Raw genomic sequence first — 13,590 nt, forward strand, 5'->3', positions numbered from 1 at the left:
TGATGTCGTGGTCTGGGCCTAGGCAAGGAATACAATAAGAATGGAAGTCCTTATAAGGTATTTGCTTCCCACAAGAAATGCAACTGTTAACTTTTTCTGACATCGGACTGAGGCAAGAAAAGGTTCCCCAATGGGGTACTTAGCTTTATTGAAGACTTCGGACTGAAATTCGATTTGAAAATCTCAGGTGTAGGCCGACCGGCACTTGCGAACTGCTTCTGCTTCAGGCACCGCGCTGCAAGGAAGACTGAAGAAAATGGCGTAGGATGCCTTATATACCCCTGGCACACTGACGTCAGGGAAGAAGCAACAGCAACAGACGCCGGACCAAGACTTTGGAACTCAGGCCGACTGTGAGACCGCCTGATGGCAGGATAACCCAAGTTTGATGACTGCAGCAGGGTAACACGATGAACATCACATAAATCAGAACGACTTTTTAACACAAACTGCAAACATAGAAATGCAATGTGAGTAACTCCAAGGTACACTCACGAGTACAGAATATTTTCTTCCCTACATGCCACAATGTGGAATAATATTCATCCAAATGAAGGTAAATATATTACATGTAAAGCTCCATAAAATGGCTTCTACATAAGGCAACAAAAAGTGAACGTTAAATGATAATTTCATTTGCAGCAGCAAAAGAAAGCTCTGTTGGGGGTGGGGGGGGTGATTACAAGGCTGTATGCTTGCAGATATTGCCTTCATATATCATTCACATATACAACTCACCTTCCACCTCGTCCTACACGCTTCCTTGCATATCCAATACATGTCTGGGGCACAGAAAGGGCAGTTAAACAGTATCTGTATCGCAAATCCCCTGATCCTCCATCTTCAGAGCTGCACCAAGGCCAACTTCCAGGCTGGTCACAACGAGGCTAAAAAGAAAGAAAAAAAAAAAAAAAAGATCAGATGATTACTGTAAGAACTTGACAAGTTAACTTACAATCTCTCCTTTGGTGATGATTCTTTACTAAGTATAATCTTTTTAAAGCAATTACTTACCGAGTAATATTGACAACCTGCTTTCCTGCGGAAAGCAAAGGGACCGTCTGGGTCATTTTCTTCCTCAGCTTCCGAAGAGCCAGAGAAAACCTGAGAAAATATTAAGAAATAAAACTGAAGTATATAAACCGTACATTCTGCAACGTAATTAAATATTACATGGTTAAACAATAAGACCTCAGCCCTGAATGTTTTAAAAAGAAGTTATGTACTCACCATAACGTTCCATCTGAGTGGGTAACTTCATTTGTCAGCAACCTGTGAGTATCGGATCCAATTCAGATCCGAGCCGGCAGCTTTCCTAGCTAAAAGATCCAAGCTCCAAGCTCCTCCCCTACCCATAATGCCCTGCCACCTCCCTCTAACCCTCAGATCGAGTTTGTCATAATGCCACAGAAAATTACTATAACACAAGAAAGGAGTACTATACATTCCACACGATGTCAACTGGAAGTGACGTACCCTGATTCTTTAATAACGAACTAAGGGTCCGGGGGATGGAGGGAGGGTTGGTTGCTGACAAATGAAGTTACTTACTCAGATGGAAAGTTATGGTGAATACATAACTTCTTTATCTGAAGTAGTTAACTTCATTTGATCAGCAACCTGTGGGACAGAGTCCCCAGCTACCAACAACTTGGGAGGTCCTCATGGAAGTATATTCCGGAGCACTGCAGAGCCAAAAGATGCGCGTCCTCTGGATATTAAATCCAACTTATAATGTATAATAAAGGTATGAAAGGAAGCCCAAGTAGCTGCTGAACAAATGTCATCCAAAGAAACCCTTGACCAGAAAAGCAGCAGAAGTAGCCATAGATCGGGTAGAATGGGCTCACACCCTCAAGGGCTCAAGTCGACCAGAGCTTTTGCATGCAAGAAGGATGCATTGGGAAATCCATCTAGCTAAGGTTACTTTAGTAACTGGTTTACCCAGACAGGATTTAGCAAATGACACAAAAAGTTGATCTGATTTTCGCAGATTGGCTGTTCTGTAAGTAAAATCGTAACTGTCCATGAGCATCCAGACAATGGAGTCTATACTCTCCTTTATTTTGAAAATTAGGAAAGAAGACGGGTAGATTGATGGACTGGTTGATATTGGCTTCTGAAGCCACTTTAGGCAGAAAGGAGGGGTTAGTCCTGAGGGAAACCCTGCTTTATGAAAGATGATATATGGAGGCTTACTGCAAAGAGCGTGAAGCTCTGATATCCTCCTAGTTGAGGTAATTGCAATCAGGAAGGCCGTTTTCCAAGATACATATTTTAAGTCGACTGAAGCCGCAGGTTCAAAGGGAGGACCATTCAGAGCCTGTAGAACTAGGGTTAGATCCCATGGAGGAACTGCGTCTTTAATGGGGGGGGGGGGGGGGGGGTCTTAACAGAAAAGTTCCTTTCAGGAATGTTTTGCAAATCTTGGAGGAAGCTAGGGGGCCTAATCTGTTTCCAACGTGGTAGTGGGAAATAGCTGCCAATTGAACTTTGATAGTAGAACTAGCCCCTTGATGAAAAGTATGTGATAGAAAGTCTAGAACTGCTGGGATAGGCGCCGTGAGGGGATCCAAATTCCTATGCTCCACCCAGACAGAGAAACGTTTCCATTTACTCTTGTAGATTTTACTGGTAGACAGTTTATGGGCAGCTACCAGGATGGCCTTAACTGAGGAAGATATACCGGGAGTCCTAGCCATTAATGGAACTGGATCAACCAAGCTGAGAGCTTGAGGTAGTCCAGGTCGGGGGTCTTCAATCCTAAAGGATGAGAGATCAGATCCGGAATGGGATCTAAAATCCAGGGAGGATGTACTAGATGAGACCATAGGCATGGGAACCAGGTTTGGCGAGGCCAGAATGGGGCTATGAGGATAACTCTGCTCCCCAACCGATGAGCTTTCTGCAGGAATTTTGTCATTAATGCAAGAGGAGGATAAGCATACAGAAAACTGGATGGCCAAGCATGAACCAGAGCGTCTCTGGGGACTTCCCCTGGTGGGGGGGAATTAGCACGAAGAACTCGCTGCACTTTGTGTTCGAAGGCGAGGCGAACAGATCGCAGCAAGGTTGACCCAATTTGAGGATGATTTGTTCCGCTACTACTGGGTTCAGAGACCACTCGTAAGGTGAGAGGATCGTTCGACTCAACCTGTCCACTAAAATGTTTGACCGACCCGGAATGTGCGTTATGAGAAAGTGGTTGGTGGATATCGCCCATTCCCATACTCTCATGGCCTCCCTGCAAAATGGGTAAGATCTGGTTCCCCCTCGAAAGGACCCTCTCCACGACGTTGAATACCGAGGGAGAACTGCTTTCCCTAGGATCCGAAAGCAGTCCCCTCGGATCAGACATGTGGATCGGTGCCGGAGGTGACCCGATCGGATCCGAAAGGGTAGTGTGCTCTGACCTCAACGGAGCCGAAGGCCCACTAACCCCTTCGGATCCAACACTCAACTCACGGCCCCGAGAAGTCTGATCCGAAAACGGATCAGACAGACTCGAGGGTACAGTCGGCGTCGAAAGTAAGAAACACTGTCGGCACTGACACCACCCCGGCTCCGAAGCTAGTCGGATCCGACAGTTACGAACTCCGATAGCGGGTCGGAGAAGGAACAATGGGGGCGAAAAAGGGGGTTGAGCTCCCCCCGGAGGGGGGGGGGTAAGAGCACTCCCATCTGAAGCTGGGCCTGAAGAAATCGACGCATCATCTGGTCCATGTCTGCATCAGATAAACTCCTCGTAGATCTGGACGAGGCTGCCGAGGCCAGCCGGGAAGGCCGCCTAGACGACCTCAAAGGTGACTGGGTCTCCTCCTCTGGCTCTGGGGAGAAACGTGGAGAACGGAGCCGGGAGGGGGAAGGCCCGGAGACCTTAAGGGGAGAGGCAAGCTGCTTGGATGGCGGAGCCGATGGAGTTGACTTGGACCGCATCTTGTGGCTACGGTGTCTCTCTTTTTCCCGCTCCCTGTCCTTCTCTTTCTTTTTGTTGTCCCTTTCCTCTTGGGTCAAAGAGGGAGGTTGAGTCCTGGCCAGGGGATCAGCAGCGGTAGGTGGAGCAGCCGCAGCCGCGGCTGGGGCCACAGAGGAAGAGGAGGACTAAGTGGAATCAGGGGGCAAAAGGCCCGCAAGGATAAGCTTCATCTTCCTATCCCTCAAAGCCCTGGGGTTGAAGGCTGCACAAATAGTGCAGCCTGAAGTAATGTGGTCAACTCCCAGGCAAATAACGCGCAGAGTGTGGCCATCCGCTGGGGACAGCTTATGGCCACACTCAGAACATTTAGAAAAAACAGCTTTTGGGCCTTCAGACATACTAGAAAGAAAAAGAATACAGGCCCACACACACGCAACACACCTTCACGCAGAGGGTGGAGGGGAATAAACTTTAACTAACCAAAAAAGTTTTTAAACTACCCACAAAAGCTAAGGGAGTTAAGAAGGGAGTTCACACACACAAAGATAGAGAAAATTTGACAGAAAAAGTATATATAAAATCCTAAACTCACAATACCACGCTCGGAGCTCGTCCTAAGAAGCTTACAGAAGCCGCGGCAAACGAGATCTGAGGGTTAGAGGGAGGTGGCAGGGCATTATGGGTAGGGGGAGGAGCTTGGAGCTCAGATCTTTTAGCTAGGAATGCTGCCGAATCGGATCCGATACCCACAGGTTGCTGATCAAATGAAGTTAACTACTTCAGATCACATTTTGAATACCATTAAAGTACAAGCGTAACCTCGGCTTTGGCCGGCTAAGATCTAGCTGTATTCAACTGGACGTTTAAGAGAATTTAAGTACCTTTACCTGCACTTTTTTCAAATAATACAGTGTTTAAACTGATTTAACTGTGCTGCATAAATATTAACTGAACTGGAAGTTTTGACTCTGTTCTTCAGTTAGTGTTTGCTTGAATTTTATTATCTGTTAGTAACTGCAGGTGTGGGGGTAGCACCATTCTTTGATTTCCTGTCATTGCCTATTTAAGTGGTACAGTTTGAAATATTTTCTGCTTAAAAACCTCAGCTTTGGCCGGCTAAGATCTAGCTGTATTCAACTGGACGTATAAGAGAATTTAAGTACCTTTATCTGCACTTTTTTTCAAATACAGCATTTAAATTGATTTAACTGTGCTGCATGAATATTAACTGAACTGGAAGTTTTGACTCTCTTCTTCAGTTAGTTTTCCCACCCATTCTCCCTGTTTCTGTTTTGGTGTTAATCTTAGTGGCTTTGAAACTGCCCGCCCCTCTTGTAAATTTGTGTTTGGATACTTCTTCTGGGCCCATCTCATTTTCTCACTCAACTGAGTGCAGTGAGATCATATTCTGATTTCAGGCACTCCTACTGTGTACAAAGAGAGTATCTGGGAAAGAGAACAAAAACAAACAAAAAAAATTTTAAGCTCGTTTCCTGCCTTTCCTGTTAAGTGGTCTAGACTGTTTGTAGGCTTCTGAGACCCCAAGCCCTTCTGGGTTGGAGGGAAGCCTTCTAGCTTAGTTTTGTTTCTTATAACTAGCCAGTGTTCTAGTTTCAGCACTCAAATCTGTTTCTTTGAACTCAACACTTGTTCAGAACTCATTCTAAGCACTACATAAGCTGCAAATTACAACAGCACTCAACTTTCCTCACTTGTCTAGTGGAAAGCAGTTTTTAGCACTTAATAAATAAGTACTTATCCAGGCATGTCTAAGGGTCAGCTCCCAGTGATTTCTCCTGTCTACCTGATGAATCTGGGCATCTTGGAGCAATGCAGCAATTGCCTCATGTACACAGACAACCCTCTCCTCCTACCACCCAACACTGCAACCTGTGAGAGATGCACTTATATAGCCAAACTGGAAGCAAAGCTCTCTTCACCCAAGACTGGACTAGACAGTCAAGAGGAGAAGGTAAATACTTGCACCACACCACACTCATCACATAGTCCCTCAAAACCTACACCACCAAAACACACACACAGAAACACAAAACACAAACCTACATTCGCGGAGGCTCTCAAAAACCTGCCTAAGCATCAGGGACATCCAAAGCATAAACGCAAGCAAACTCCACCCCCCAACACAACCCAAATGACACATAGCCCACAAACTCAGTGTGCCACTCAACCACAGCCCATAAGGCACAACAACGTACCCAACACTCTAGTCATAGGTGACTATAGTCAGGCACTCTGATGTTCTACTCACTAGACTAAACAAGGAGAAAGTTACTGTCAGCTGCCTGTCAGGTGCCAGGATCTGCCACATAATGCATGCACTCAGGTCACTCCACATTAAGTACAAATATGACACTGTTATTGTCCATGTTGGTGTGAATGACCTGAGACGTACCTCCCTGGACTACATGAAGAGAGACATGGAGGAGCTCTCCGATCTTGTATCCCAGGCAGGTATGACCCTAACCCTGAGTAGCATCCTGCCATCACCCAGAATGATACCACAGTACAAGGACAAAATGCTTGACTTCAACAATTGGCTAAGCTTCTGGTGTCGTTCTAAAGGGATCCAGTATTTGTCTGCCTGGGACGACATGATCGACAGACCACGATGCTTTGCCAGAGATGGCCTGCACCGGTCACCCTTAGGATTCCAGATACTGGCTAAGGCTCTTGCCACCCCTATAGTGCCTTTTTTAGGCAAGGTTCAAATGACAAATTGACCACCGTAACAGGTACAAATAAGCAAAATCTGAGGGTAATGCTACTCAATGCTAGAAATCTAAACCTCAAAATGCACTCACTCGAGGCACTCCTTAAAATGGAGAACAACGACATCTGTGCAGTGACAGCGACCTGGTTCAAAGCTCCAGAGAGCACCCCTGCATTACCAGGCTACAATTCATACCACACCTTTAGGCCACCTAACCCAGAACGAAGCACTAAAGGCGGAGGCGTGTCCATATTCGTTAAGGATATCTACACCTCCAGGCTAGTTGCACAGCATAATGCATCCGAGATTATCTAAGTGCAACTAACTCTGGGGCAAGACCGCAATCCAAATTGTAGCTTGCTACAGACCTCCCACCATGCCCCAGGATTCAAACTCCTCATTTCTTGATACACTGGAAAGTATTAGGGTACAACCCAACACCCTAATAATGGGCGATTTCAACTACCCCACCATTAACTGGGAAAACTACTCATGTACCAACTCTTTTGCTCAATGTTTTCTAGCATTCATAAATTCCAACGCCTTGGATCAACTTATTCACACCCCCACCAGGGGCAGCAATATTCTAGACCTGGTCATTACCAACATGGGAAACCGGTGTTCCACACCAGAGGTCAATTCATCGTTGGTCAGATCCGACCACAAGCTAATCAGCCTACACATCCACATCCCACCCCTACCCCCAATTAGGGAAACCATTGTAAAAAACTTCAACGCCAACTTCATACTTCTTAAGACAGAAGTGGCAAACTTCATGACACCCATGCAGACGAACAGTAGGGGTATGACTGCCGAATCCTACACAAATGCACTTTATAACCACTTACACGAGTGCATGGATCATGCTATCCCTAATAGAACCAAGATGTTATACTCCAAAAAAAGGAAGCTAATCTGGTGGCCCTCTGCCATAAACAAACTCTACAACAGAAGAAACTGTTGCAAAAAGAGAGTAAAATTCCATGAGTGAAGGAACTCCCTGGTCAACCTCAGTAAGAAGCTGAGATCCCTCATAAAATCCTCCAAAGCTAGCTACGAAAACAAAATCACCACTGACTTTAAAGACGACCACAAAGCATTCTATAGCTATGTCTAGAATCTAAATGGGAACACTCAGATCTGCTCTGAGTTGCAGCACAATGGCACTAAATATACAGAACCAACTGATATTGCCAACATCCTAGCAGATAGGTTCAGTGCTAACTTTACCCCCCTCTCACCCCTAGAGGGCCCATCTCTATACCGGAAGAATGCAAAGTTCCTATAATCACAGCTGCACAGGTTAAAAACACTCTCCAAAGCCAAGAACACAGCATCCATGAGACCTGACAATATCCCAGGCTGCGTTCTACATGAACTACAGAATAAACTGGCACCCTACCCAAGAACCATGTTCAATCATAGCCTCACCTCAGGCTTTGTACCCACTGAATGGTGCACCGCGATGGTTATCCCACTCCACAAATGGGGAGCCACGACGGACCCCGGGAACTACCGCCCCATTAGCCTGACGAGCCTGGTCTGCAAGGCCATGGAACGGTATCATCGTGGAACTCAAACAAAGACATTGGTAATCTCCAAACTCTGGACCCTACCCAGTTTGGATTTGTAAAAGGCAAATCATGTCTCCTAAACCTGATTGACTTCTTTGAAGCAGTCACCAAAGCCATAGATGAGGGTAAAATGGTTCACACAGCTTATCTAGATCTTGCCAAGGCTTTCAACACCATCCCCCACTCTGGAATTATAGATAAGCTCACTAAACTAGGTATAAATCCATATGTCACAAGATGGGTTGCCAAATGGCTCACGGACAGAACCCACACTGTGAAAGTAGCGGATACCAAATCCGACATCAGACCAGTGACAAGTGGAGTACCACAGGGTTCAGTCCTGGGTCCTCTCCTGTTTGGTATCTACTTCTCTGAAGTGCAGGCCAACACAGAAGGTCTTTGGCTAACAAACTTTGCAGATGACTGCAAACTAGGAGCCATAATCGAAACTCCTAACGATGTGGACAAACTACAAAAGGGCCTCACTGAGACAGATACCCGGTGTCAAAGCCATGGCCTGAAGCTCAATGCCAAAAAGTGTACCGTCATCCCCTTTGGTAAAAACTCTGTACCCATGAACTACCACATACCTGGTAGTCTACCTAATGCCGAAAATGTGATGAGACCTTGGGACACAGGTGGACAGTAGTCTCTCCTTTGATAATCACATCGCCACAGTGGCCAGGAAATCCTTCTACGTGGCTCATCTCATCACAAAAGGATTCTCATCCAGAAAAAAAGAGGTCATTGTTCCCCTCTACTCATCACTCATTAGACCCATTATAGAGTACTTTTGGTATGTACCTCACAAGACATCTACAACTAGAAAGACCACAGAAATACCTCACAAAGAGGATTACTGGCCTCAAACAGATGCCCTATGCAGACAGTCTCAAAAAACTACAGCTTTACTCCATTGCATATCGCCTACTCAGGGGCAATCTCTGCCTAACATACAAAGCTATGTCAAACCCAGAGCTGTTGGACAAGCTCCACTTAAAGAAATCCCAATCCCTCCGAGCTACACGCTCTCTAGGGACCTAAACCTTGTCACAACAATAAACAGAACATGCTGGAGGGATAGATTCCTGTCCCAGAGACTTCCCATACTCTGGAACAGACTACCTATGTCAAACAGAGCTCCTCATTAGCACTCTTCAAGAAAAATCTTGATGATTGAATGGGAAATGGGAAATTCACCCCGGGGAGCATTTCTGTGGCTCTGCTCGACAGGGGCACAGGAAAATAATTATCTTGGGTGGCGAAAGCCAGGGTACATTTTTTGGCTAGGCTTGTATGGGCCCTAGAGCCGATAGCCTAGTACCTACCTATGAACCACAAGAGCAGATACTTTGGTATAAATACTGCAGCAGTCATCCTTAAAACCAGGGACTTCTGTTGCAAATGGCTGATTGCATTTTTTTAGTTTGGTTTGGGACCTTAGTCTTGTATTTTAATTAGCAGCTGTGGGAAGATTGTGCATCTGCATTGTAAAAGCTATCCATGTGCATACTAAACCCTGCTGAGTCATAGTCTTGTAGTTTAATTCACAGCTGTGGCAGAACTGCGTACTACTACTACTACTAGATTTGTGCCTTCAGCATTTCTTAAAGCATTTTTTCCATAAACAGTACTACTGGTAAATTTCTGCACAGTCGAGTGCTTTAAACTGTAGTAGTAGTTCAATGAGAGAATTCTCTGCTCCAGTTTGTGCTTCAGTGTTTTTATATTCTGCTTATTTATTTGCTTGCATTCTGCGTCTTCACCATCCGTTGCTAACATATTAAGCTAAAGTTTCTGAAAGAGGTGCAATATTGCCTTTATCTGACTGTCTCTGTTGCGAGCCTACTTGTTCCTTGGAAAAAAAAATCCAAACCTCCCACCCTTCTGCTTTATTGTTTTATAAGGTGGTGGCTCTGGCCCCCACCCCTTATGATAATCTGATTTCCAAATTCCCTTCCTCCTCTCTTTCCTTGCTATTGACTGTGGTATAAGCTATTTATCTACTCTATTCAACTACTGTATTCCAAAGATCCATGATACTAACTGCCCACCCAGTCAACCTGTATTGCTATTGTGTAAACCTCCTAATATTACATATGGTCTCCTGCTGTCTTCCTGAAGCTCAGTAAAGCTTGGAGTTCTAGCGTACATTAAAGAAGTGTTTTACTTGTATCCAGTGCCATCCAGGCAAAGTTAAGTTCCTATGATTGCTAAACTGCACTCAAGTTATTTTGAGTGATAGCCATTTCCTGCCTGTATTTCACTGATTTTTTTTGTTAAAAAAAAAAAAGTTCACTATTACTCCCTTGAAACTGACTTCAGCAAGGGATTTCCAGCTAGTTGTTTAAAAGGTCTGTGTTAGCATTGCACTAATGGGACTTTTCTACTGTGTTTTTACATTAAGAGGACTGGGTTTATTCAGCTTGTGGCAGGATGTGTTTGCCTGGTTCATCTAAGTTGGAAAACACATAAATGGACTCAGTGTAGTCAATTTATTGGCCAGAGGGATCATTATTCAGTTTTCTGTTTTATTTTCTGCTACTACAAATTCTGCATGTTTGCATGGGTTAGCAGTGCCCTGAACAGTAGCAAACACCTTACAAAGTAAATTTTCTCTGTAGAACTGTCAATAAAACTGTAACCTATAAAGCAATAGTCCAAATACCATGTGCACCGACAAGTTTATAGTAGTTAGTTGGGCACTGACTGGAAATACCTACAGATTTAGTAAAATCCAGTACTGTGTAAACATTAAAGTTAGTACAATTTAGTACTGTTTAGCATAATCTGCTCCTCCAATAAAGCACCCTAAGTCTGCAGCAACATAACAGCCTAATTAGTCAATACACCCACCCCCCCATAGACAAATCAAAGGATTGGACAGTATGGATATGCATTTCTTAACTTCTTTGTAGCCATGTTAGTGTATATGGGCACCTTGAGACAATGTAGCAACTTGTCTCATGTTCAAGTATTAAATGTTTGTCAGTAGTGTAAAAAAAAATAAATACATGAATAAATAAATAAAATAAATCAGACAGTATGCGAGAGGTACTTGCACAATGACACTGAAGGCAAAACTCTCGCACAGAATTCCACATCAGATTGTCAAAACCATGCACAAAAAACACACAGACTAATGTATTCATAGGGTTCATAGGCTGGTACTAGGCTATCGGCCCTAGGGCCTATACAAGCCTAGCCATAACAATTCCCTGGATATTTCTTCCCACAATATTTACTTCCCTGGACCCCTGTATAGCAGGGAGAAGGACATGATCCCCGGGGTGAATTTCCTATCTCCCATCCAATCGTCAAGGTTCCTTTTGAAGAGGGCCAAGGAGGTGCTCTGCTTGACATGTATGGGCAGTCTATTCTAGAGTATGGGGAGTCTCTGGATCAAGAAAGTACAGTTGTGTACCTACCATAAATGTAGATGTTAGAGTGTATTCACTGTTGCAGTCATTACTCTTGGGTTATCCTGCTGGCAGGCTACCCGCAGTCGGCCTGAGTTCCAAAGTCTAGGTTCGGAGTCGGTTGCTGTCACCTCTTCCCTGATGTCAGTGCGCCAAGGGTATAAAAGATGCAGCCAACGCCATTTTCTTCAGTTTTTCTTGCCCCAGATGTCAGGTGCCCCAAATAGGTAGGCTGAAAAATATATATCAAAAAGAAATTCATACACAAAAATAACATTTCCTTCATCTACAAGCAAATACACCAAAAAGGTTGTATAGGATAGAGAAGTGCAGATAAGGCCCAGCAAAGAGAAGGGGGATGGTGGGTGGGTAACCTGGACTGCAACAGTGAATACACTAACATCTACATTTACGGTAGATACACAACTGTACTATGTTCATTGTGTTTCACTGTTGCAGTCATTACTCTTGGGTTGAATCCCAAAGCGGAGGAAGGGTGGCTGGGCTAAATAGGATTAGGAGAGGCTATGAGACCCTGCACAACTGCAGTGGCGAAGCCTGCTCTGGACTTAGAGTAGAGAGGCAAGTGGTAGTGCTTTGTAAAGGTGTACACTGAACTCCAAGTTGCAGCCTCTAAGATTTCTTTGGTTGGTACTCCCCTGAGCAAGGCTGCTGAAGTGGCTGCTGCTCTGGTGGAATGAGGCCTAATGCCCTTAGGCACTGATTTGCCATGTTGAGAATAGCAGAAATGGATGCAATGGCCTATCCATTTAGAAATAGTCTGTTTTGAGATAGCCTTTCCTTGTGATCCTGCAGCATATGACACTAGAAGTTGCTCAGTCTTTCTGAAAGCTTTAGTTCTGTCCAGGTAGAAGCGTGACTGCCTGTGTATATCCCAAAGAATGCAGACTTTTCTCCCCCTTGTTCTGTGGATTTGGATAAAAGTTAGGCAAGTGAATGGTTTGATTGAGGGCCACACTGGACACCACCTTAGGCATAAATGTAGGGTTTGTCCTCAGAGAAACCCTGTCTGGATGAAAAATGATGAAAGGTTCCACAGCCATGAGTGCTTGTAACTCCGAGACTCATCTTGCAGAGGTAATGGCTAGGAGCACAGCTGTTTTCCAGGATAAGAATTTAATATCCGATTGTTGTTGCTGGCTCGAAAGGAGGCAGTGTGATTTTTTCCAAAACAAAATTGAGGTCCCAGGCCAGAATTGGGGCTCTCCTTGTAGGCCTAATGTTTTTGGCCCCTCTGAGGTACTGCCTTATTAAAGGGTGAGAAAAGATAGGTGGATCCGTATTGTAATGTGCAGAAATGGCAGAGGCATGAATCTTAATTGATGAGAAAGAAAGGCCTTTGTTCAGCTTCTCAGTCAGGTATTGTAAAATCTGAGGAATGTTTGGTACAGAAGTGTCAATGCCTTGTTCCTGGTTCCAAGCACAGAATCTCTTCCATTTTTCTGCATAAGACTGTCTGGTACTGGGCCTCCGGGCCTCCAAGATAACATCCATAACTGCTTTAGAAAGGGGAGTGTTCATTATGGCTGCATTATCCACCATACTACCAGATTTAAGGTCCTGAGTTGGCTGTGCAGGATCTGATTGTTTTGTTTGGTCAGCAATTGAGAAGTCTGAGGCAATATCCATGCTGGACCTTCTGACAAGCTCTTCAGGATTGGGTACCAGTGCTGGCGTGGCCAGTCTGGTGCAATCCGAATCATTTTTGGCTTCTCTTGTCTGACCTTAAGGAGTACACTGGGAAGGAGAGGTACTGGGGGGAAAAGCATATGCTGATAGATTTTTCCAGCTGAATGATAGGGCGTCCCACTTTCCATGCTTGCTTGTGGCAAGTCCTTGTGCAAAATCTCTGCAATTGACAGTTGTGAGGGGAGGCAAATAGATCTATGTCTGGGCATCCCCATTTCCTTGTTATCATCCTGAAGACTT

General features: G+C 44.7%; 1 protein-coding gene across 5 annotated transcripts in view; it reads right to left on the reverse strand.

The window, feature by feature from the left end:
- The window catches only part of EPC1 (enhancer of polycomb homolog 1), a 1,950,735-nt gene that overhangs the window by 533,984 nt on the left and 1,403,161 nt on the right, over positions 1–13,590 (reverse strand). For all 5 annotated transcript variants that reach the window (XM_044066705.1, XM_044066704.1, XM_044066707.1 and 2 more), the window contains 2 exons: positions 1,015–1,104; positions 739–887 (listed from right to left, as the gene is read on the reverse strand). In XM_044066705.1, coding sequence (XP_043922640.1) covers positions 739–887; positions 1,015–1,104 — 239 coding nt within the window. The remainder of the gene's footprint in view (positions 1–738; positions 888–1,014; positions 1,105–13,590) is intronic.

Source organism: Protopterus annectens, chromosome 3.part1, assembly GCF_019279795.1.
Source record: "Protopterus annectens isolate FY-2018-M chromosome 3.part1, PAN1.0, whole genome shotgun sequence".
NCBI lineage: Eukaryota > Metazoa > Chordata > Ceratodontiformes > Protopteridae > Protopterus > Protopterus annectens.